At 39.2% G+C, this 26,987-nt stretch overlaps 1 protein-coding gene across 1 annotated transcript in view; it reads left to right on the forward strand.

The window, feature by feature from the left end:
* The window catches only part of itpr1b (inositol 1,4,5-trisphosphate receptor, type 1b), a 179,430-nt gene that overhangs the window by 19,831 nt on the left and 132,612 nt on the right, over positions 1 to 26,987 (forward strand). The window contains exons 4-13 of the mRNA XM_036559065.1: positions 8,546 to 8,661; positions 9,445 to 9,531; positions 9,611 to 9,769; positions 14,177 to 14,275; positions 15,669 to 15,752; positions 16,706 to 16,852; positions 17,623 to 17,790; positions 18,393 to 18,437; positions 18,552 to 18,581; positions 20,159 to 20,313. Coding sequence (XP_036414958.1) covers positions 8,546 to 8,661; positions 9,445 to 9,531; positions 9,611 to 9,769; positions 14,177 to 14,275; positions 15,669 to 15,752; positions 16,706 to 16,852; positions 17,623 to 17,790; positions 18,393 to 18,437; positions 18,552 to 18,581; positions 20,159 to 20,313 — 1,090 coding nt within the window. The remainder of the gene's footprint in view (positions 1 to 8,545; positions 8,662 to 9,444; positions 9,532 to 9,610; positions 9,770 to 14,176; positions 14,276 to 15,668; positions 15,753 to 16,705; positions 16,853 to 17,622; positions 17,791 to 18,392; positions 18,438 to 18,551; positions 18,582 to 20,158; positions 20,314 to 26,987) is intronic.

Consider the following 26,987-nt stretch of genomic DNA (forward strand, 5'->3'; position numbering starts at 1 on the left):
AGCTTCATCAAACCAAAGAATGCAGCTCCACTGCTCCACAGTCCAAGAGCTTTACACCTCTCTAGCTAGTGCTTGATATTTGGCATGGTTACTTTAGGCTCATATGTGGCTGCTTTAGAGCATCCTGTTCTGTTGGCAGTGCTTTTCTGTAGAGATTATACAAGCTGTGCATGTGCGCTATTGAATGTGAGCAACAGGTAGTGGAACTCAGTAATTAGAAGGGGAATCTGGGTACTTTTGGAAATAGTGTACTAGTGTGTGTATTTTCTACCTTGAAGAATTAAATCAAGTTCGTAGCCCATGATATCTTAGCGTCTCAATAGTCCACTGAATAGCCTATATTTTTGGAACATATGCCTAATGAACTCAGTTAATGAAATGCACAGAAACAGCGCAGTTGTTTGAGTTTTAGAGAAACTTTCACATATCTGAGGGAATCTCCCACAGTGAGGGGTATACTACTGTATACCCCTCACTGTAAGCTGCATATATAGCTTAAATTCAGAAATTGCAACTTGAATCAGAATAACTTGTGTGAAACCAGAACACTGTGTCAGAGTGTGAAGAAAGCGGCTTCACACTCTGACGTGTAGTCCCATATTGATCACTGTCTTGTTCATATTATCACACGTGAGTGCCGGCTGTTTCCCTTCATTCCATCTTAAATGGGGGAACCTGTGAAGGAAATAACGGTAATATTCAAACAGGTTCTGTATCTGAGGTTTACAGCCAATGCATAATATAATAGCATAAATGGAAATAAGGGTTAATTATATGTACACAAGCAAATTGCATGCTGTGTCAATTAGCCTTTGATACGGTCAGTCCTCCAACTGTGCTGCTGCCTCTCTATCTGCCTTTGAACTGCGGTGAACTATTAGAGTCAACAGCGGCTTGCATAAATATAACTGATCTTCCATGCAAATGACAGGAAAAGTTCCGCTTTTGTTAAGTCTGCCTGCGCGTTTGACCTAGCACTGCTGTTGCCAGTGTTGGGCACCTAGGGAACTGTGAAAACCACACATACTAAAATGGTGATGTGGCATTTTAAATGCTAGGATGTTAAAGACATCCACACATACAGACAAAGATACATACTCAGTGTTTATAACATCACTAGTTGTGGGTATCAGTTGCTGATTTATTACAGGCTAGCTGCCTAACCATCTGGACAAGCCAACCAGTGGGGCAGTGGCATTCTGTGAAGACATGTTTAGGCTATAACAACTCAGTCAGTCATTAATATGACTTTAGTTTTGTTTTTGGTTATTATTAAAAACGTTTAATTTAACTGAACTTCCTAATTTAACCATACACAGGAAACTGATGTTTCCTTTTTCTTTTGTAACATTCTGCAGTCTTTTTAATGTCTGGTTACAGAATCAAGTAAAAAGGAAACTTAGAAAACCTCTTGAGGTACTTTACCTGTAATGCTTGTTAATAATGAATGATTACAAATAGAGTCAATTTTCCAGGATATGTAAAATACTGTATGTTCTTCCACTAAAATTCATGCAAAGGCATTTTTTTTGGAAGAGGCTATGAATGATTACAGTTATTTCACTCACCGTCAAACTGCTACCTTTGACATTGTTTTTTTGTGTAAAGTATATCTTCAAACATTCTTTCTTTCTGTCTCTAAATGACCCACTGGGCATCCAAATGAGCCACTGGCAGATCAGGAATGTAATGGATACAGTGGCTTAAACAATGCATCTCTTGTACTCTTGTATGATACGGCTGACAGAGCTGCATTCAGATGGTCTGAGCACTTAGGTCCAACCAAAAGCACACCTGTGTTCAGGTCCACCCACTGTTCCTCTGTTTAACATAGCTGTGGTGTTCCTAAAACCTAAACTCTTGGTATTGACATTTATTTAGAGCATGAGTTCTCACATGACCACAGTCCAGATCCAGACCGAAGTTCAGATTTATCTGGATGGAGCAGAACTATGGACTGTAAAGGGTTAATGACTGAGAATGTGCTTTGGTGCACTACAGCTGCATTAGGCTCTTTCCTTTGCTGTTTGAGACAGCATTTGAAGTTCTCCTGTCTTTCATGTACTGATAAGTAGCCTTATTCCTATATGTTTTTCAATATTGTGTGACTTGGAATTTGACTCTGACAAATTACTTTGCTGTTTGGCGTCTGATTTAATCAGTTTGTGTAGTTTTTGATGTTTCCCCTAAGCATGATGCAAGTTTTGAATTTAACCTACTTTTGGAGATTTGGTGCACATGTAGGTTAATTTGCACTTGCCATTGCCCAAACACAGGTGCTTTGCTTCACTGAGCTTGTAGGACTTGTGTAGTTGGTGCACTTCCTGTTTGATTGCTACACTGGCAGTGTAGGAAGAAAAAGGTAGAAAGCTATTTTTGCTGTCTTGTCCTACCAGATTACAGTTACTAGCTGCATTCAGTTTTTTATTTAAAGCTATAATACATGAATAAACTGGCCCTGATCTGTTATAATTTAATGTGTGTCATAAGATAGTGTCAGTCTGTGTGGAAATATAATCTTCTGAAATTATGGGATAAAAACCATCTCCTGAGTGATTAAAGGCCTTTCCAATATCTGTTTGCTCCAAGCAAATCCAGATGGCTTTTGCTTGCATGTGTTTTCATGTAATCCACTGTGAAAAAAGTTAACTGTTTTAATTCATTTGAAAAACTTCTTTGTGCCAACCTGAACTGCTCAAGAAAAGCCTGTATGTTCCTGAAATGCCCTGGCTGTTCTTTGGAAAACTGAGGCAAACCCTTTTTTTAAACTTAAAGACCCCCTTCACGCAAAAATGTGTTTTCTAAATGGTTATCTCCTTTTGGATGCCTTATGGTGATTATATGGATTGTTATTTCTGTCAAATGTGTTATTATAACTAGAGTTCACATTTTTCTATTGGAAACATGGGCAATTCACTGGGCGCTACTTAGCAACTTAGTTTTATTTGTGATACAAGTGAGCTTTAATGTATCATGGTCAGTCATGGTATCATGTTGCTGTCAGAACAAAACCTTGTATCTCCAAAATGATAATTTTACAGGAGAGAGAAAAAAACCTACTTTACTTTTAAAGTAAGTCAATAGAACCAGACTTTTCCATTCATTCATCATGAAATTTACACACCATGTAAAGGGCACCAGGCATTTTCAAATTATGTCAAAAACTGCAAAACGACAAAATGGAGATACAAAATTTTGTTCCGACAGCAGCGATATACTAAAATATGCTAATGAGAGGATTACAATGTGGTGACCAGAAACTTAGTTACAAAGAGAGAGCGCTAATGTAACTAACTTAACGTTTGTGATGAATGGACTGTGTAGTTAACAGATAGTTAAATAAATTAATGCTGCTGGTAATTACATTTATGATAGTGTTAAATTTGTATTCCACATCTATATAATAAACAGTCAAATATGGTGTGTTGAACTCTGCTTGTGGCAAGTAGTAGTATCTTTGAATGCTACAGCTTTATGAATTACTGTCCAGAAAAGCTTCTTATTAATATGACTTTAGTTTTGGTTCACTGGTTCACTGAAGTTTCATTGATGCACCTTATGTGAATAAAGACTGAAAACGTGAGTCAGTGAATAATTTTTGTGTGTTGAGTAGTTGGCTGTGCTAATCTTGTTCCATTATACTGTCCTTGGTTGTATCAGACGCTGGCGTTGGCTTAGTGAGCAGACTGTTTTCTTGTACACCACAACACAGGTTTGATATCCGCAAGTTTACAGGATAAAGACTCAAATCGGAGCGAGTGAAGTCAATTGACTGGTGATAGAGTGACAAAAAGACTCCAACCTGTCTAATGGTATTTTATTTTATCTAACCTGTTTAATGCTATTTTATAAGTCTGCTAAGCTGGTGCTGGCATAATCGGGTCTGCTCTTCTTTGCTTAGCACTGTTCAATATTTACCAATAGTTGTTCAACTTTGGTTTAACATTTAATGGATGATGGACTTTAATATTTTGCTGGTTTATTTTTTGTTTATTAATGCTACCTCAGGAGCTTATTTGTTTCTGTTGTGCTCTAGCTCATCGGCTCAGTCTGTTTGAACAGAGAGCTGTGTTCCCCTTACACCAAAGGTAAAAAGCACAACGTCCTTAGTTCACACTGTATAGAAATGTAAAACTGTAATTTAAAACCAATACGCCCCTCGCTCTCTTATGATGATATCTCATTTGCCGTCTTTCGTGAAGTCCTACATGCTACCAGTGTAAAGTTACAGGGGAGGGGAAGGGGCTTAAACTATGCATGCACCCAGGCTCAACTGGCTGGACTATTTCTGAAATCATCTAGAAATTCAGGAAATAAATTCACTAAATAAATACCGCACTGTAAAACAAGACGAATTGGGTCAATTTAAATTTTAAGGCAAATTGCTTAACATCTTTTTAAATTGAGGGAGAATATGAGTTCACCACTGTAATTTGTAGATCAGTGTCCAAGTTATTTAACACAGACAGCTTGATTTCTAGGGCTGAAATATGTATCTGTGTCCTGCAGGGTTAAATAAAGCATACATGCCCCCCTTCCTGCAGGTAGCCCAGGTAGACTCTATGGGGTTGTTGCTTGGCTAACCTCCATGACTGCTTTCCTCAACTTACAGGGAGCATATTGGTACTAAATCTACAGCTCAGTAATGGCATCAATAGGCCGCATAAGCCCATTTAAATGGCGCTGATTTCCAGGGAATCTCTGCCCGTTGCCCAGAAGCTCTTTTTTGGATCACCGCCGTGTAGTGTGTCTCGTTCATACATGTAGCTTTGGGACAATAATCTGTTTGGACTGTCAGTGTTTTATATCTTGTTTACTGTGGTCTCTACTTTGAATGTTGTCTTATTGCACACTTTGGCCAGCTTGGTTTAAGTAGGTTTAAGTAGCTTGCCCACATGTACCTGTTGATGATAATAGGTACAAAAGAGTTGCAGATGCCAGTTGTACACTCTCAGAAATAAAGGTACTAAACTGTCACTGGGGCAGTTCCCCTCTTGTCACTGGGGGGGTACCCTCAAGGGTACATCTCAGTACCTTTAGTCCGGCAACATAATTGTACCATAATTCATTGAAATGACATTTTCTAAGTCGTATTGACTCCACACACCCCGCCTCGTCTCCAGGCTTTTTGTTTTATTGTTTTATTTTAAAGCATTAGGTTATGAAAAGGTACGAATCCATACTTTCCACCTGGGAAAAATTACTTAGGGTACATAATTGGGCCTTAAAACCACTGTTGTACCTTTGGGGGTACATTTACATTGTTTATACTTGATGAACAAAAAATGTGCCTGCACAGAACCTTTGTTTCTAACAGTGTAATGTCTCAGTCAGGGAGAGGTTTTGCACTGTAGGGAAACTTGACCTACTTCAGGCAATATGTGCTAAACGGTTGTGAGGAATTTGAAAAATGAGACCTGATCTTCCTGCACTTTTGCATTTCACTCCAGTCTGCGTAACAAGAGCTCTTAAAGCAACAGTCTGTCATTTTTCTTACTGTGATTTCAGATGGTTGTAATGGCTTATAGGTGTGTAGCATAATTTTAGTGTTAAAAAAGGAAGCTCCTGTACGTCCCAAATCGAGTATTGTTTGATGCTAGTCTGTCTTCAGAGGGACTTACAGACACTCTTAACTTCAGCTGAGCAGTTATGTTTCTCTCTGAGGTAACAGGGAGAAAAGAGAGTGGAAGGCAAAGCCAGTCTCTTGGGGTGAGTTTGTTAGCCGGCTTTCCGTCTGTGTGCACTGCCTATGGCGCTCCTCACTCAGCCAGCTGCTTTAGGCAATGCTGCAGTCTTGGCCTACTCAGCTAAAACTGATAGTGTTAACTGCTTGTAATATTTACTAAATTCCAGCACTGTCTGATGGTCATAGATTAAAGCTTGAGTGTAGGAGACACACATATGAGACAAATGACTTGTGGATTTAAAACAGCATTCATCAGCATTTTTGCTGCTCTCAGAAAAAAACAATATTGACCTCTGTTTTTCTCACTATTTTTCTCTCTGAAGTGAAAATTACTTCAGTTGTGAAATATGGTTTTTATTAAAAGTGAAGGGACATCCAAATTAATATGCCATTGTTAATCTACAAAAAAGGGTCACTTAAGATTTTATTAGAATAAAAATGCATAAATACACTACACTGTGATGTAGTCCGAAACCATCAGTAAACTTAATTATACCGTGATATAAATTAAAAAGAATAAAAAGAACATGGTAACTAATTTTGCACTAGCCTTAATTTTTGTTTATTTGTTTATAAGTCCAGTGAAACACAGAATTTGCACTGATTTGGTTCCTACCTTTACTCATCTTCTAAAGAACCAGCATGGGTCACTTTTACTTTCATACAGCTCTTGATTTTACTGCTGGAATGTGATAATCACTGGTTGTTTTGACAGAGGGTGCCTGTTAGGCATGTAATGACTCACCTGATTCACGTTACGATATGGCACGAGTCCTCTAGCTCCTGCCCTGTAGGGCCACAACAGCATAAGTTTTTATTCTCTTCTAGTGCTCCTACTTTAGCTCATGAAGGACTTGATCATTATCACTGTAGTCAAATGATGGTGTTTTACAGCAGACAGAACTTTAAACTGTGCTGTGGGGTGATACTGTAGGACTGGAAACATCTGTGAAAAAGAGCATCACAGTATGAGACCAGCCTGGTTCTACTTGAATAACTGTGTTGACTGAAAGCAACAGAATGTTTCCTTCCTTGAACAATTTCTGTATTTGTTGGATTTTAAAGCAAATAAAAGAAACCGACAGGCCTCTAGAGTGTGAGTTAGAAGGAGAGAAGCTGTTGTAGTGTAGTGTATAAATTGATTACTGTTTTTTTTCTGACTGTCTTGCTCTTCAGGATCTGTCACTTTCACTTTCTCGCTCAGGCTTTCATTTTTTTTTTCGCTCTCTTTCCTTCATTCACTCACTGACCTAAGAATCCGGTTTCAGCTCCCACATTTCATGTGTTTTTCCTCCCTCCCCTTTTTAACCTTGCTCAATGAAAAATGAATGTCCTCCCTTTCTTCCATCCTTTACTTCTGGCCCATTTACTTTACACACACATCGCCCATCCTACCTCTCTACCTTTTTTGCATCAGTGCAGCATTCCCCGCCTCTGGAAATCCCAGGACACCAGCACTAGTTTGGCAAAGTTCCTCTCTGCACTGTGTGGACCAGGGACTATTTTTATCCCTGTGACAGTTAATCTCCTCTCCTCTCTTCTTCTCTCCTCCTTTTCCATTTTGCTTCCTCCATACTTCTCTCCTCTCCTCCCCTCTCCTCTCCTCCCCTCTCCTCTCCTTTATCTGGTAACTCAATGTTCAGTGCCTCTGTTGGAACAGGATGAGCTCTCTCCCCAGGTCTTTCCTATGGTGATGGAATTATGTCCTTGTTTTAAGAGTGGTAGCCTACAGGCTGAAAAACCCAACACCAAAGGCCCTTTATTCAGCCTTTAGTCCCTTAGACTCATTTAGACCCATGACTCATCACTCTTCTGGCCATCCAGCTCTCTCTGTCCTCTATCAGAAAGACGAGTGGGTAAATTGGATGAAAAAAGGGAGTAACCCAGGGGTGTCAAACTGAACCACTAAAAGGGCCATTTTAAAAAAACTCAACAAATCGGTGGACCAGCTGTGTGTTTATTTTATTTTTACTTAACATTTTGTCATGACCCAAACTGGCCATTGTTTGTTCAAAATGTGCCAAAACTACAGCGGCAAAAAATTGGCATTAAATAATTGAACGAATCAAGAATGATTTTAAATACAAACAAATTCTTTTATATAAAACAGCAGACTACATTAGCTGCAGAGAACTGTTCAACCTCTTTAAACGTCACCAGTGTACAGTAGGTTTTTCAAAACTGCCCATTCGCTTGAAATAGACACCTGGCTTTTTTTTTTTTTCATTTGTGGTGCTGTCCCATAGGTCATTGTTGGAGAGGGGGTGGGGGCACACATTACATTGCAGTGCATGCTGGGACCTGTAGTGCAGCTCATGGTGAAATGGGCTAATATTAATTAAAAATTAAAAATAAATTTGCGGGCCAAGTAGGATTGTGCCGCAGGCCTTGTGTTTGACACATAGGGTGTAATCTAAAGAATAGTTGTCTTTATTTTAATATTAAAAGATGTTTGGGTTATTTAATTACCCGCACAGTCAGTCTTGCGTAGCATATTTTCTCCCCTTTCCTAATAGATCTTTTGTGTCTCAGTGGAACAGTGGGTACAGAATGCTTTTAAATTTGCAGTATTCCTGTCATATACAAAAGAAATGTGTTGTGTCTGTAAGAATTGGATTGTTTCTTGCTGCACATTTATACCCAGTGTACTTATTTTCTTCCTATACTGTTATTTTATATAAGGATAGACAACTGGAATTTGCCCTGTTAAAATAAAATAAAGTTTCAGTAATTATAGAGCCATTGTCAGGCTGTTGGAGTTGGAGAGTTAAGTTTTTTTTCTGTGTCTGTGCCTATATTCAGTGTGTTAGTAATGCCATGTGGTGTTTTTTCTTTTTTTCCCTCTGTCTCCCTCCACAGACTGTCTGTTCAAGCTGTGTCCTATGAATAGGTACTCAGCACAGAAACAGTTCTGGAAGGCAGCGAAACCCGGTGGCAACAGCACTACAGATACAGTACTCCTCAACAAACTGCATGTATGTTTCTGTCTCTTCACACAAATACACAACTAGCTGTGATCCTGTAATGCTCCTAATCAGAAAAGGCATTGGAAATACTTATTTTGTTGTTAGAAATATATAATGTTCTTTAGCTTTATTTTATTGTTATCAGTTTTTGTCCCTCTATGCCTGGTCAGATCACTGCACAACTGCTGTGATTCACATTTGAGTTCCAGCTGTATTATAACCATATGCAGATTGTTGGCCCACTAAGATAATTTAAATCAAACAGGATAGCTTGGCCTGTATCCGAAACAGTCAAAGACATACTGCAACAGAAATAAATCTTATATTGTATGATGCGCCATCTCTAGAGGACTGTGTTTTTACTGGGAAGGACAGAAGGTAGAAAAGCCTTTTGCCGCCAGCCTTTTGTTTTTTTTTCCCTTGGTTATATAGTGTACCTTGAGTTGGAGGCCAGCTTTGCTGTGTATATGAGTGGAGTTAGTGTTCTCTGAGAGTGCTGGCATTGCTGCAAAAGTTGCAGAAAAAATGTGATAGTAGGTTGACAGGGTTTAGATGCTGCTGCAGACTAACACTGGCACTGTATGATTAGTGAGTATAATAGGGTTATAATTTCTGTGAAAAACTGTTTTAAGCTATGTTTATTTGAACGACTTGTGTATTTAACCTATTTTACACTCAATACAAAGCCCTAGACTTAGACCAAAATAATTGAGAAAAAATGAAAATGGTCAAAAATGAATCACTGTTTTTGCCTGATTTTTATTTTTTTTATATTTATTGTGTGTTATACAGCATGCAGCTGATCTGGAGAAGAAACAGAACGAATCAGAGAATAGGAAACTGCTGGGAACGGTCATTCAGTATGGCAACGTCATTCAGGTAAACTAGCTTGGAGACACCTGTGGACATCTGACATACCTGATTTTGTGTGTGTATAACTGATGCATCTCTTTTGCAGTTGTTGCATTTGAAAAGCAATAAGTACCTGACAGTGAATAAGCGTCTGCCTGCCCTGTTGGAGAAGAATGCCATGCGAGTCACTCTGGACTCAGCCGGAAACGAGGGCTCCTGGTTCTACATCCAGCCCTTCTACAAACTCCGGTCCATAGGAGACAGTGTAAGTGCACTCTACTCTGTAGCAGACAGTGTAAATCGCTCAGCTCTATGGAAGACAGGTTACCACGGGGCAGTATAAGTGCTCTGTGATCTGTAAGAAGCAGTGTAACAACACAGTGCTGTGCTAAGCCATGGTGATTTATAGGGCACATTGTAAGTATACTATTCTGTGGCAGACACTGTAGGTTTAGGTGCCCTTGCTTTGTAGGAAAACATAGGTAGTTTCTCTGGACAAAAAACATAATCTCTGGTATGCTTTTTAATCCCAGGGCATGGTTTCCAACCTGGAGATGTCTCAAAAACACAATATGAGGTGCTTGGGGCAAAATCTGCAGTGCGAAAAATGCAGAGTTTAAGTGAGCCCTCTTTCTGACACATGCAGTACTTGGAGGGTTGTCATGGTGATGGATACAGTAAGGATAATAACAATAGTGGCATTTTATAAAACCTATTTAGTGAAAAGAGGACCAAGGGCTGTGGTGAAAGAGTAAAAATGTATTAATTAATTTATACATAGCAAAAAGCATGTTGGCAAACGTATTAAGTGAAATCTTTCTGACTTTTGTAGAGCAATACCAGTGTTGCATACAGAGACTTGAACACAGATGCGATTGCCCAAGGCACAACTGATCTTGTGAACTGAGTGCTATAATACAGTGTTCTGCATTTGTTTGACCTGTTTAGAGCTGTTTATAGTTAAATGCGAGAAATGGATGAATAAAAACAGGCATTGGGAGTATTGATTTTTTTTTTGACTAAAGTTACTTTTTGACTGTATATGAACTGAGACTATGCAAATACATCATTGTACATTTATTTTGAGACTCCTATTTCGGGTTTGCACTTAATGTGCAGAGTGCTTGCACTGACAGATTTGCAATGAAAGAGAGCTATTAGTTGAAGAACTAAGAGGCTGTGCTGTGTGCCAGTGGCATTTGTACAAAGTCTCTGAAGTAGCATGATGATAGAGCTTGTGTAGACAGTCCTATTTGCTTTCAGTGATGAATTGGGGCCTGTTAGGGTTGGTGTTCTTGTACAGCTCTGCTCGTATTCCCCCTGTACAGAACAGGGGACACTGACCCATCGTTTACAATCACAAAAACACTAAAATATTAGGATTTACCTCGAGAATGTTCCAGGACAAAGAGCGGACAAGTCAAATGAACAAATGTAAATTGCAGAAATCATTCTAGAACAGTCTGAAGACGGGGAGAACATTCTAGAGATTCCTAACAATCACATGCAGGTTCAGCACATTAACACAACAGATGAATTTGCTGAATGTTGGGTTGCTGTGCTCCAAGCTAATCATGGATGCAAAGACAAATTACAGTGCTGAACTGCAAGAGTTCCCAGCCGTGGTCTATGCGTATCTCTGCTGTAGTACACCTGAAGTATTCAGCTAATTAACAAGTCCTTTTTCAGGGTGTATTAGAGCTGAGAAAACACTAAAATGTGCAGGGCAGCGTCTCTGGCATTGGCATGGCCACAACTAAGATGACTGATTGGCTGTGTCCCAGCAAGAACTTTTAACGGTTGTCAAAAGGGAAAGTTTGTCCTTTGTTTTGTCGTGAATTGTGCTAGCATCTCCAAAAGAAGTTCAAACTGAGTTACAGACATCCAAAGTGTGTTTAAAAGCTCTTATAAAGATCCAGCTTCTGGCTGAGGTGTTGAAACTGACATACTGGATTTTCCAAAATGGAAAGTAGCCCACCCGGTGTCACTGTTGGCTGTTTCTGTGAGGAGCAAAGGATTTATTTTTGCACTTCTGCTCATTTGTTCACTTTTTTCACTCCAAGAACAACATGGTGGATGTTTTAAAATTGTGTCCAGTGTTTAATGTGAAATATTATGTCAGTATATTTAGCATTTTTGTGCTGTTTATTTGTGTCATGTTTGATGGGTAACAGCCTTCAAAATGTGTTCTTGTAGTGCTTAGTGTTCAGTGCTGGTTAATGATGCTGGATAATGATGAGGGTTGTGATGCATGTTATGTATCATGAAAATATCTTCAAGTATCCTGAAATAATATTTTTCCCATATCACCCACCATTAGTGATTGGTGTTCTTGAAGATCAAGGGGCATTTGTTGAAGCACCTGACTCACACACAAATGTGCCAAGCATGGGGTCCTCAAGTCAGCATTGCCCTGTAGCTACCAGTCGATATTTCAAACTGGTTAAACAGAGAATGAGATACAGGAGGAGGACACTGTAGATCATTGTGTCTGTTAAGTAGCTGACAGATTGTGCGTCTTACATGGTTGTTAATGTGTAGGCTGTGTGAGTCATCCAAACAAATGTTTCCTCAGATATGAAGTGTGGCTTCTGGCCAATATTTGCCTGAGTAAATTTAGTTGTTTAGCTTTTGGTCCAACCATGGTCTGCAGCATCTGTTTAAGATCATTTCAGTGCTTACAGTGTGAGATGATCATGTTCTCTGTACATTACTGTTTTTTGGTCCAGGAGTACCAGTGTTGTTCATGTTCTCTTGGAATACACTGTTCATGTTCAGAGACTTGAAGTGATCCTTGATAAGTTCTCTTGCTTCATTAAGGTTGATTTCGAAATGGTCCTAAATGTATTTGGGTTGTTTCAAGATACACATGAGTGCTTCTAACCATACTGACACTCAAGCCCATGCCTTGATGCTCAGCTGGGAGATCTAGCCTGGCCCTGTTCTCCCTGTCTCCAGCTGGATATTTGCCAGGGACAAAGCGTGCTGCGATCAGCGCTGTGTATCAGAATGTGCCGTTTGGCCTCTTAATGCTGCCTTGCTTGATAATGTGTGTAATTTACGTTTCTGAGGCTTGCTCCATGTATAGATAGCTTTTATTAAAATGTCCCTCTGAGGTAATTGTGGGGTTATTTATCTAGTGAAAGAAGCTTTGTGTGACCACATTTCTAAGGGCACTTTCACACCTACCCCATTTGGTGTGGACCTGTCAGACTTTTTCTTTAGTTCAGTTTGTTTTGGAAGATGTGAACACTCCACCCGTGCTTGGATTTGCACTGGACAAATGAACTGTTGTCCGACAAAATCGCTTGTCCCGGTCTGCTTTGGGAACACATTTTGCTGCTGGTAGGAACACATTTTTGTGATGGTCCACACCAACTAAGGGAATTCAGTAAGAGCATGCTTTTCTGCTTTTTCTAGCAGCACATTAGCTCTGTACTGTTCACATGATCTGCCTGTTTTACATTAGACTCTTCACAGAAGCTTATATTGTTCTTGCAGCATGAGCTGCTGCTAATAATGATAGAGCAATAAAATAATAGCACAGTAGTGTCTTTAATTTTGACACATCGATCATAAAACGTATTGCATCAGCGACTTGGTTGCAATCAAATTGACAAATCAGTCATAAAGATGCAAATATCAAGGTTTATTATTATTGCTTTGATTATGATTCACATTTAACGTTCAGTTTGTCTGTTGTTTTTTTTTTTTGGGCTCAAATGGTGTAAAATATGATAGAACATGCACATCTCTGCAAAAACACCAATAACTAAGTACCCGTAAACAAACACTCGCAATTATAATCTGGTGCACTTTAACCGTTGCAATGTGAAACCAACTGAACCAAATGGAAAAAATATAATGTCACAAAAACCCAAATTCTACTTTAGATTTTAGCAATTGAACTAGGTTACGGAGTAAGAGTTCTTTGCCCACATTTTTGTTTAAACTCCAGCTGCCTTTGCCTTAAGTAGATCTCACAGGAATCAGGTGTTTTTGAAGCTGGAGCTTAACAACATGAGTGGATTTTCTGAGGTTTTGAACCATAATATATATTTTGATGCTTTTTCAATGCTTAGATGCAATGATGCTTCATATTTTGTTTTTCTCATTGATGTTTCAACGTTCAGTGCCCTATCTGTGAAGATAATCTTAATATAAATTATAGTGTAGAAGCTGAGAATAGCTATTTAGTAAAACAAAAAAACGGTGGATCAAGGCCTGTAGTAGGCTCATGGATGTGAAAACCAGTTAAGGCTTAAAAAAAAGCCATTTAGACATTTATGTTTTAACAGGACCATAGCACTAGTGTGCGGCACAAGAAAGAACTAGTGTCTGTGGGTCTGCTGACACTGTTGTAAAAAAAGTGACTGCAAAGGATACATCCAGTCTGTGGCGTTAGAAAACGTATTCGCCCAAACATCTTTGTGCCCTCTTCCAGCTCGGTTCAGAGTCAACCAGTAAAAAAGAGAGACACCTTACTGTTTTGAGGATTCCTACAAATACAGTAAAACAGTCCAAGGTGGAAAATGTTAACACACTTGGTAGCATCTGTATTGGCTTGCCTTTCAGTAAAGTAGAAAACGAGCAAATCTGTGCTAAAATATATTTCTCCGGCTGTATGCAGTACAATCCAGTAGAATGTTCATGTGTGCATGTTTTTCTGCAGGTGGTGATTGGAGACAAAGTGGTGTTGAACCCTGTAAATGCTGGGCAGCCTCTGCACGCCAGCACCCATCAACTGGTGGACAATCCAGGGTGCAATGAGGTTTGAATCTGCCTTTATTTACTACTCCATCAGAGCAGCTGAGTATTATACTTAGATGACTGAATATTTGAACTTAGTATTCTGTTACAAATTGAAGAAATAGTTGATTGAGGAAATATTTAGACTCAAATTTCTATGTAAGATGCATACATCTTGCCCTGTTGTGGTGTAGTTGCCCTGGCTGTCACTGTTTATAATGTTATTTCTTATCTGTCTTTTCTTGTGCTGACCTTCTTGTAATGTTTGAAACCTCATGGAATTTGCCTAGTTGAATAAAGTTTAAATCAGAATTCAGTTAGATTACACTCCCACCGCTATGGTGTGGCACAAAAATGGCAAATGGAATGCAAGGTACATTCATGTCACTTTCAGCTGTGCCTTTTGTCTGTATATATATGTGCACATTGGGGTGTTTGTGTGTGGGTGTGTGGGTGTGTGGGTGTGTGTGTGGGTGTGTGGGTGTGTGGGTGTGTGTGTTTGTGTGTGTTTGTGTGTGTATGTGTGTGTATGTGTGTGTGTGCTCATGTGTGTGTGAGACAGAGAGAAAGCGAAAGAGAGAGCCCAGCAGATCTACAGTTATAGTCTCCACTATATCTGTCAGCTCGGTTGCACACACACACACACACACACACACACACACACACACACAAACACACACATTTTTTAAGCCGCTCATCCTTCTGGGTCACGGGGGGAGCTGGAGCCTATCCCAGCAATCACTGGGCGGAAGGCAGGACAGCTCTGTTGCAGACAGGCATAATCCTTTGTGTATGGCTCCTGTGAATCAATGAATAATTGCCTGAATAAGGCTGCAGCTGATAGGTTCACTGCAGCAGATGTTTGGCCATTGAACGTACCTTTTCTTTAGTTGTCTTCTTAAATAAGATTTATTTAATGGGGGGATGAAATCCAGGGGGGTGTTTAAGCCCAAATGCTTAGAGTGATGGTAAGTGACTGTGTGTAGGGTTGTGATGATACCAGAATTTTGATTTCAATACAGCTACCAAGTGTAGAATCACAATGCTCAATACAAGCGTAAACAATGCTGTGGCCAAAAATACAAAACAAAACTCCTTATTATTCTTTGAACACCAAATGTTTATTGGATTGAACACAGAAAAAAATCTTTCAGATTCAGTATCCTCTTTTACATCTTAAATGTTACAGAAATCAAATAAGAAGAAATCAAAAAGAAGAAAAATCAACAGTGAGATGAAGAAGTACACTATAGCGTAATATTCATCACATTGTCTATAAAACAAACACACTATAGGATTGATTGCTTCTTGAAGGGTTGGTCCTTGAGAGAGATTTTACTTCTGTGTGTATGTGATTTGACAGTATGAGCTCTCAATGGTTTATGGTTTATATAATCATCTTTCCCTCTGTCCAGGTGAATTCCGTGAACTGCAACACTAGCTGGAAAATAGTCTTGTTCATGAAATGGAGTGACAACAAGGAAGCTATTCTAAAAGGGGTGCGTATTATATGACTAGATCAATTAAATTCTGTTATTTGCTGGTCCAGCTGGCAATTTAAAGTGGCACTGAAGTTTTGGGGATTTGGAGACCTCTCTGGTGGAAATGTGGAATTGCATGCAACGTGTGGCGGAACATTTTGTAATGTGGGTTGTGCTTCAGACCCCTGCCCTGAGCAGATGAGACCTAAACATTACATTTAAGACCCGAACATAGAGCCGGAACATCATTTTTCAGACTGAGTATGATGTTAATATGTAAAGACGTGTGGTGTGGTCTAAAAAAAACCTCTGTGAAATCCGACTCGAAACATCTGATTTTAAATTATTCTTTCAGACTTTACAAGGCTTGCAGCAGCGCACACATACTGTTTTTTTTCTCATGACCCAGTAATGTTTCTTGTCATAGTTTTAACAAAAAACAAGTTTAGTGCAGCTTTAACCAGCATTTCTATTGTATTCCACAATGTAGTCTTTTGGCAGGGATGAAAAACCTGGAACTGTGATGTTTTTTTCTAATATTTGAATAGATTATAGAGTGTAATTCATGATTTTGAAGTCCTGTAGTTCACCTGCACCACAGTGTTGTGTTTTCCATTGCTGTCTGATTAGCTCATTATCTTCTTATGCTAAAGCACAAACCTATGCAGTGTTGGTGCGCCACAGCATTAAAGTTGAGAAACATTGCTTTAATTGAAACATATTGTAAATAAATAGGCAACAGTGCAAATTTAGCAATGCAAGGCAGTTGACCAGTGAGTTTTTGCATTAGCAGAAAAAGAAGAGCAGGGAGGTTTGAGTTATTCCAGATCTCTATTTCTGTCCATGTAGGAAGTGACATGTCCTTGCAGATTAAACGGTGTGGCTTGCAAGCAAACCTTAAAGATATTACTTGTTGCAGCTTTAATCATATCCACCATTTTGTTAATCATATGTCTTTCTCTGGTTGCCAGGGTGATGTGGTGCGACTGTTCCATGCTGAACAGGAGAAGTTCCTGACGTGTGATGATTACCGGAAGAAGCAGTATGTCTTCCTCCGGACTACAGGGCGCCAGTCTGCCACGTCCGCAACCAGCAGCAAAGCACTGTGGGAAGTAGAGGTGAGCACTGGACAGAAGTCTTTCTGTATGTCTGCTCATTAATAAAGAAATCTGTAAAAAAGAACTGTAAATAAGCCATGGTTATCCTAGAGACATGTTTTCGTCTGTTCTCCAATGCTTGCAATTAAAAATACAAATTAACATTGTCATAAAACGTACTGAATGTAACAGCAAACGCAATAGTGAAAGTTTGCATCTAGCAGAGTACAGAGGCAAACATAAGAAAAAAAAAAACAGCCTATGTCACATATCGCTGTTGTCAAACAAAACCTTGTGTCTCCATTTTTGTCATTTTTCAGTTTTTGGCATAATTTACAAGTACCTGTTGCCCTTTACATTATGTGTAAATTTCATGATGAACGGACCCAAAGAAATGACCCAAAATTACCTGGGGAAAAAAGGCTGGTTCCATTGACTTACATTAAATGTACAGTAGGTTTTTTCCTTCTCCTGTACAGTTATCATTTTGGATGTATGAGGTTTTGTTCCGACAACAGCGATATGAAACTGTTACAGTCAAGGTCAAAAGAAGTGCATTTTTCTTTTTGGATTGTGGCTTCTTGAATGGAAATGATTCCTGAAATTACCTTGTTTGAAATAATACAGTAGAATAACTTTCAAGGAAGTTCAGTAAGGAGAAATGTGTACTAACACCAGTGGAAATACCTGTTTTCTCAATGGCAGGCAGTTGTTTTCATGTCTAGTTAAATACTGTATAGCAGTTTAAATACAGCTCCCTGATTTAAATTGAATTTGTTTCCATCTGTCAGGTAGTTCAGCACGACCCATGCCGTGGTGGCGCCGGGTACTGGAACAGTCTGTTCAGGTTTAAGCATCTGGCCACAGGGCACTACCTGGCTGCAGAGGTGAGTGAGGTGTGTTCTGCTTCCGGACGCTCTCTCGACTGTTTCCAGGCCAGCTCTAACTGCTCACGCTGGGTAGGGGACTGCACTCACAGCTACTAACACAGTGTTTAAACTGAGGGTGTCAAACTCTGGTCTAGAAAGTCTCATGAGTTGAATGAGGTGTTTCAGAGCAGAGAAAAGAAGAGTGCTGAGGAGTGAATACAAATACAAAGACATTTTTAAAAAGTTGTTTCATTGTGTGCACATGCAATGGCTTTGCATGCTCCATCATATTTAGTATTTGAGAAGTTCTTCAAATGAGGAATCGTACATGTTAGAGAAGAGAAAACACTTAACAGTGCAGCTCTCCGACTTTCTATTGCTTGAGATTTGACACCTGAGATTTATAAAGCATTATAATTGCACTGGGTTTGGGCTGAAAGCTGCTTGTCTACTTCACTGTAAGTTATCGCTTGTTTCAGTCAGCTGTATCAGAGTCACTGATTAGAAAGTGTCAAAGCATCCAAATGAAAAATGTTTTATAGGGTGGCTTTATGTTTCAACCTATTTTAGGCTTTTTCTTCAGGGAACTTTTTAACCAATGCTTTGGCTGAAAAATATAGAAGTATGTTGTCTTTTGCTGTACTGTAAAGGTTGGAATTTCATTGTGCATACGTTTGTGTGGGTATTTTCAGGTGAATCCAGACTATGAGGAAGAGTCTCATGAATCACGTTCTTCAGTAAGTACCAACCTGTTTGTTCACTTATCTTGGTCTTTACTGTGCCTATATACGAGAGAGACAGACAGAGAGATATGCATTTGAGTCCTTATCTAATCATGTTTTCTGCTCCAGGTGGGAGATTTTGTTCCCTTTAACTTCCAGGTACCGTCTGTTGATTGGTTAGGATGCATATGAACCTAAATGCTTTTTGTGCTGTTCTAGCATGTAGAACAAGCGTATGTGTAACCCTATGTTCATTCCCTTTTTTTGCGTTTTGCATAGTTGTACAAAACTTCATATGGTGGCTGTCCCAAGAAAAGCAAGTATCTCCAAATTGGTAACTTGGCAAGAGAGGGCAAATTTGTCCTTTACTCCATGTATGTTAGTATAAAGAGATTTTATTAGTAATTTTGGAGCATTTTTATTGGTCCAATCACCATGAAATTTTCACATGATGTAAAGGACAGCTGCTGAGCTCAAATTATGCAGAAAACTAAAAATTGCAAAAAATGGAGATACTTGTCTTTTTGGACAGACGATATGCATCCTAAACCTTTGGTTTACTTGTATATAGTATACTGTTGTGTTGTCATGTGCACCTATTGGGTGCGTGCTACAACCTTGTGCACTAGTGAATACAGTGGCTATGTGCATACTACATCCTGTGGTTTAACTTAACCATCTTGTTGTGCTGTAATGTTTGGTTCCCAGTTCCCCTAAAACCCTGCTGTGTGGTTTTTACACATTGCAGGTAACACCTGGTCTTGTATTGAAGAATGTACAGAGTGCATGTGTATTGATGTATATGTTTGAGTCACTGGCCTTATGTTGAACAGAAAATATTTAACTGAGGAAAATAACACACTCAAAGAGAGAACAAGCAAGAATAAAGTTTTGGTAATTAAAAGAAAAACCATTTGTTCATTAACCACAGGAGAGGCCTCTGGCTTAGGGGCCTTTGCTGTGCTTAATGAACAACCAAAGCAATGAGTTTTAAATATAATTATTTTGAGAAAATTTAAACTTGAACTTTGTAAAATGTATCTCTTGGTTTTCCAGTGAGTTGAAGCTAGTGAAAAATAGTAAATTTCTGTTTTGGCACCTGTTGAATAAATGCTGCTGAACAACCACAAGGTGGTGTTATGCTTACAGAATTGCTTGTAGTCCAGAGGTAAACCTGTAGATGGCAGTATCATGCCAGATATGAGCCCAACTCTGCTTTCAGTGCCTGAATATGAGTGACTATGATCAGTGCTTTCTCTGTTGATTGTAGTGTTTTAGGCTGAAAAAGAAGTTTCTAAAGCAGTCCAAGTTTATTTCAACTTTCTAAAGGCCCTTTTTAAAATTGGAGAGAGCCAAGGGCCCAGTTAGATTAAACTTTAAAGGAGTAAATGCTAGCACAGCCGATCTTACTGGTGTAATAAATATTACTAGGTTCAATATCAGAACCTGTTAGTAAATGTGGTCCTATTATGATATTTGTTGGACCCATTTTAAGTTATATTTTAAGCGAGAATTCTTATCGGTACCATATTTTGTCATTTTTAATTGCCTGCATGTGGCCTCATAAATAAAGATCAGTGTCACTATAGCCTGTGTTTAACACCAAAAAAAGAACGTGAACATAATGTCTGGATGACTCGTGTTTGTGCTACGTAGACACTGTTTGTGTGGTGTGAAAATGCAGTGTTCTGACCTCTGTTGCTTGGTTTCCATGGTAACTGTCTCCTGTGTCTCAGCTGGACTCCGAACATGAGGCTCTGCGAGCACGTCTGCGCACACCCAACGAGAAGGTCATGTACACCCTCGTCTCTGTTCCCGACGGCAACGACATCTCCTCCATCTTTGAGCTGGACCCTACCACTCTCAGAGGGGGGGATTCCCTCGTACCCAGGTACATGGCAGTTCATACCATTTGTTTCAAGGTGAAGTTGCACTCACTGGTCTGGTTCTGTAACTTACAAGCTACTTTTGAAGAATTGCGCTTCAGTGAAGCTCACATTTCTTGTAATTTTGGTATAAGTTGTGCGGTGGTATCCCTCAAGGGTACGTCTTCAGTACTTCAATACACTAAAACTATATTTTGTTAAGTTGTATTCACTTCACACGCCCTGTCTTGTTTCCATCCTTTTTATTTAAGTGTTCTTTTTTAAACGTTGAGTTATGAAAAGGTACAAATGCATACCTTTCTTCTGGGAAAAACCTATTTAGGGTACACAGTTGGACTTCAACACAATTGTTCAATCAATCAATCAATCAATCAATCAATCAACCCCTTATTTACAATGTAGCCAATACAGAGATCATGGATTGAGAAGTTAAATAGTAAAAGCATTACAAATGCTAAAAAGAAATAATAATCATAGTAGTACATAATAAGAGGTTAGATCAGTAAGCCATTAAAATTACAACAGTATAGTTACTTAATAAATAAGATAAAATAAGGATAAAAAATATATAATTAATGAAACAAAGAAATACAAGATGTAAAACAATAGCTTGGCAATATTAAAATAAACAAGAATTGAATAATAAAAAGAAACAATAAAAACCAAAAATCACTTCAAAAGGAAACTAAAACAATTGAAGGCTGACTGGAGGCGGATAATGACTAAAAGTTGCTGTTCCTCTGAAGGAAAATGGTACAGTTTGTTGAACTCTGAGCCAAGATGATGTGGATAACATGGCATGATCTATTCCTTTTACAGGTCTTTGCTGGTAAAAATGTGTTAGGCTATGTTTTCTGCGGCTTAAAAACAGATAAAGCTTCGGAATAATAAATAAAAGAAATAAGAGAAATGAACACCAGTGTATCAAAATAATACTCCAGAATTTAAATGGCTCAAGCCAGCCGTAGTGACATATAATGAATTAAACCATTACACAAATAAGCTCAAGCTAGTTGGTCCTCTTTCACTCCCTGTTAACATCTTGTGCCACGTTAACATTTTTCAATGAAAATTTCATTTTAACTGTGGCCAGATTGGATTGTCTGGAGTCTTGAGGGAGAGATTAGCTGCAGTGGGGTTAGGGGTTAATTGGGGTTTTTGTCTGAGTGGCAGTGCCTCTGGATCACATGATACCTTGTGAGGGTTCTGTAATGTGAGAGATGTGTTGATGCTGCTTGACGTTTTGGATTGATATCTCTCCTACTGTTTGGGCTTCCAGGAGGGAAGCTGATGGGTATGGCTATTGCCTAACACAACCTTAAACCCTAAAAATCCCAGGCTTATTACATATTAAGGCTTATTATTCAGTAACTACAAGGATTCAATGCAAACTGGCTGTGCCATTCTTAGATTAGTGTTTGATAAAACTTTGGGCCTGCTGGTAGGTCCTGGCCATATAAGGGATTAAAGTCATCCAAGATCATAATTAATGCAAAGGCAGTCGTCTAAGCTGTTTCAGTTTTGTTTTGAAGCTGCTTCTCAAAAGTAGTTTTCATTGAAGCGACCTTGGACCTTAACCTCTCACTTGGATTCCTGTATGCTGCTGTTCAGCTTTTATAGTCTCCTGTTTGCCAGTGACTCAAATTTCATTAAACTGATCTGACTCACAGAGTCGTGGCAGGGTTTAGAGTGTGTGCTGCACACTGTGAAGCACACTCAAACCAGTTCACACACTCGCTTCCATCTGGCTATCTGCTTTAAAACTCATCCAGCGCCAGCCAGGGTGTGGTTTTCACGTGTCATCCTGTGTGTGTGCATGCGTGTGTGTGTGTGTGTGTGTGTTTATACTCACATGCACACACCCTCATCACAGCTTCCACTGAAGTCTGACTTCACTCTGTGAAAATAGCCAGGAAAGTCCCTCCTTTGGAGCAAGCCGGAAACCATGGTGACCGTTTCACTTGCCAGCATGATCGCGTCCCGTCTAGTTTCGTCTCCAGCACAGCACAGGCCAGATGTTACGCAACATCCCACCCCCATATTGCCATATTTATACAGACAATCATCTGGAAAGCATCTCTTCATGACGTAATCAGCCCTTCTGTTTCACCGCCACTGCTGAATTCCCGGATTCTGGTTCTGAATGTGAATGATGAGGATTCGGTCCACTGCCGCTTGGTCATGCGCCTGGAGATCAAGAGCTTTGCAGAATTTAATTCTGTCTTCTGTTTAAATACCTGAGGCCAGATTCTGATCTAATCTAACCCAGCTAGCTCTGACAGTCCCATTAAAAATGCAATTTTATAAAATTGCAGTTGTTTGAATTAGTACTAAACTCTTCAGCAAATCTTCAGTGAAACAAGTAGAAAATGTAAGCAGAATGTCTCAGCATCTGTTAATGATGCATTGATCCATTGAAGGGATCAAAGGAAAAAACCTTCTTTACTTTTAATGTAAGTCAATGGAATCAGACTTTTTTCCACGCCATTTTGGGTCATATCTTTTAGTCCATTCATCATGAAATTTACATACAATGTAAAGGGCAACAGGCATTTGTATGTCAAAAAGAGAAAAACGTCAAAAATGGAGATACAAAATTTTCTTCCGACAACAGCGATATATAATAATATGTGCTTTTAAAACTAAGGGGTCATGTGAGTCTGATTATGTTACTATGAAGGTGAAGCACTTACTTATGTGTTACTGTGCTAGGGCTGGACAATTTGTGGAAAATATCTAATTGCATTTTAACTGAACAGTATTGCTATTTTGATTTCAATGTGATTGTATTATTTTTAAAATTAAGGCCCTGTGAACACTTACATAAAACATTTTAAGTAGATTGTGGCCTTAAGTTGTCCCTTTACCTGAAGTGAATAGCGTAAAATTTCTTCAGGGAAGTGTTCAAGTGGAAAGTGAAATTTCTTTTTGACCCTATGATCACATTTTAGTTGATGAATTTAATTAAAATAATTACATCTCTTTATATTTTTATATTGACATTTATTGCTTAAGCATGCTTAATGCCTGTGGCCACGTCTTTTTTGCAACACCTCCACTTTTTTGGGTTGAACACTGAATGTAGTGTACCAGAATGCAGTTTAACAAGCTCCATATTATGTTAAATTTCTGCACTCAAAATGTGTAAGACAACATTGGATAATGTGGGAGATAAAACTTAAAAGTTTAAAAGAAATACACTTTTTCAAATTGTGATTTTGATGGAAAAACAATTAATCGCTCAGCCCTACACTGTGCATGTTAAATCATGTAAATGCTGCTCATTTCTGCAGTAGGTATACGGGCTGTGGGCATACCAGGCTATTTATACTGCTTTGGTTCCCCTCTCCCTTCCTTTGTGTCACATGCCTTGAGCGCGAGATTTCACGATACACTGCGGCTAGTAGATGCTTTGATAAGCTTAGTTGTGATCTGGTGTGTGTGTGTGTGTATTTCTGTGTATGTGTGTGTGCGCGTGCACATGTCTGTGTGAGAGATTACTGTGATCTGAGTTTGTAGGTAAGATGCATGGCTGTGTGTCACGTCGTAAAGTGCGTGCTGTCTGTATCTGTCACATTGACACACATACATAAGCACACACACTCAGCACATAAGCCCTTCTTACCTCAATGGGTTGCTTCAGGTTTGACTAATTGATGCAAGCATGCATATAGAGTCCACACGTGCATATACACACACACTCACACACACACACACACTCACACTCACACTCACACACACACACACACACACACACACACACACACACAAAGTTAAGCCTTTTAGTGAGATTTTTAGGTTATAATGCTGTTGGCCAGAAATACAATCATTGTCTGTCCATGTTTGTGGCCCAGTGATGTGTATGTGTCTGAACTCAGTAGAGGTTGAGGCTGGGTCAGATCACTTTGAGATTCAGACATCCTCTCTGTCACATTTGAGCTTTTTCTGGACCCGGGGCCGTTTTCCCTAAGGGTTTGGTACAGCTCAATCCCTGGTTCCCTGGTTCCCTGGTTGAGTGCCGGAGGCCCATACGCCTGGGCGATATCTAAAAAAATAATTAGCCCACATTTTGTAGATAAAAAAAAATCATGATTATCGATTATATCACCTCGATCCCCCCTTCGGCCCCTCAAAACCACCCCCACCCCTTGACCCGTCACAAACCGCACCACACCCCCCACCACCAGATACACCCTGCTGGAGAAAGTTCAGACACTTGCGAGTGATTTTCAAAGCCATGTTCATAGGCTTTTAAAAAAGGTATTTTTTGCCATTACAGCTGTTTTCTCAATGCAACTAACCACCGGGACACCTAAGATGTACAGATAATGAAACTTTTATTAGGTAAATCTTACACAGCATTGGGGAATTTACTGTAACGTAGCCTTTTAAAGGCCTCTTAACAACTCGGTGTTCCAACATAAAAAGTGAATGGAACACTAATATTAGTTATTACTTTTTCTGGTCCTGTTTTCCGGCTGTAGAAGTTGATTGGAATAACTCTTTCTCCCTGTTAGGGCTAGCTGCTCTAGGGTAATATTCACTCATTTCAGCTTGTTTTTTTATTGCAGCAAGTCACATTGAGGCAAGCCAAAGTTACAAAGCACACTGGCATTTATTTTCAGTTCCATTCAGTCAAGATAAGCTTAACATAAGTTAAATAAGTAGAAGAGCTGTGTGGTAAAGCTGGCAGTACAGTGTGCAGCTGAGAACTAACAGGTTCAGCTTCTTATCAAATTCTCTCTCTTTCTCTCTCTTTTTCTTTCTGTAACAGAAAAAAACTCATCATTAGGGTGCCCACCCACACACTTAAACGTGAACCCCAGTTTCCCAACATATTTACAAGCTGTTTAAGAGTAAATTTGTCCTCTCTAATTCTCTCTCTGCTGTTTTCCCAAAACAGCGAAATTGCCTTTTACACATCGCCATCGGGTTACTTGTCCATCATCCATGATATCTGATTACATCGCCCAGGTCTAGTAGCCCACCAAAGGAACATGACAGTAAAAGAGATATGTAAACGTATCAAAAACACACAAAGGTGGAGTCTGGGATGGTGCGATTGATCCACAGTTCGGGAGAACATTTTTCTTGTGTGATAACAAACAAATGATGATGAGCCCCTGCCCCAGATGAGACCATATTTAGTTCTAGGTGTGGACTCAAGTATTCAGGACAACAACCTTAAGGTTGTTACAGCATTTAACGGTTTGTCGCGGTGTTTGATAGGACTGTTACCTCACTGTTTACTTTTCCAAAATACTAATTAAAATACATTTCTGTCAAGGCACTTCTATAAGTATAGCTGTTGTCACACATGTAGTATCGTTGCACTTGTCAGTCGTGTCGGTGGCAAGCTGCTTTCACAGCTCTCGCAGAATGTGCAGTTTTCTGCTGCGCTTGCCTTTGAACTCTGTGCAGCGAAAATCTGCATCTGTGCTGCTCATCCTATTTAAAATAATGTCTTTCAGAGTGCAGCTGTGAATTTTCCACATTCGTTGTGAAACCAGCTTTATAGTTCCTTAAATCAGTGGACTTATGGCTATTATAGCTGCGACCCCCTCCTTCTCAATTCGCTCTGAAGCACTCAGGGCACCTAGAGCACATAGGCGACAAGGACTTCACCAAGCTAGTAAATAACATTGTGTGTTAGTAACATCACAAAAGCAGCTTTCAAATGCACAGTAAACATGACATTGGTGATTATTTAAAACCCAAACAGCAAATATCTGACAGCTCTTTCACAGTTGAATCATTCTGACATGCATAGTTTTTGAGAACGTTTGGAATATTTAGCATATTTGGCAACTAATTGTGTAATATTGATTCACAAAAATTAGCAAAATTAGTGGCTGAGAGCTGCATGCCTTTTTGTTCTTTGGTTTTTAAATTTTATTTATTTATTCAAAGTTTCATTTTCATTTTGATTATTTTCTCTTTAATTTTATCCTTGTATGTTTTGAAAACGTTGATACTGTGAATCCATGATATTTTTGGACTATACCCTAATAATGTCAAACCATAACACCAAGAGGTGAAAGACATGTGACAGTATATTACTGTTCTAGTCATAAATCTTATCAGGATAAACAAAATGAAATGAAATGAAAATTTAATTGAATTATATTTTTGCCTTATCGCCTATTTTCTAGTCTGCATGTATATGTTTTTTTTTTTTCTTTTAATGATTGACTTTTGAGGAGAGTGAGAGATAGTGCAGGTAATACATTGTGTGTGTGTGTGTGTGTGTGTGTGTGTGTGTGTGTGTGTGTGTGTGTGTGTGTGTGTGTGGCTTGGACAGTCAGCTGTTTTACTGTTAGTTGCTCTTAGTGAAGAAAGAATGTGGGGAGGTTGAGTTATCTGTGGTGAGAGGCGCTCAAGTTCCTCATGAGGATGTGCACACTGATGCGGAAGTGCAGGAGCAGAACAATACAAGCTTTGATAGCTGGCAGGTGTTGTGTGTGTGTGTGTGTGTGTGTTTTAGCAAATACAATTCTCAGAGAGTTTACTTAAGGATTGTGCAACCATCATTTGCCTAAATACACACATTTAGTGATCTGTGGCCTGTCAGAACTAGTCATTTAAGTAATTCTAGCCCTTTTCCAAAGAATCTCAGATGAACTCATTTATATCAGGTCTTATTGGAAAGCACTTGCATCCAGTTGGACACGCCTGCAGT

This window comes from Colossoma macropomum, unplaced genomic scaffold (genome assembly GCF_904425465.1).
Source record: "Colossoma macropomum unplaced genomic scaffold, Colossoma_macropomum, whole genome shotgun sequence".
NCBI lineage: Eukaryota > Metazoa > Chordata > Actinopteri > Characiformes > Serrasalmidae > Colossoma > Colossoma macropomum.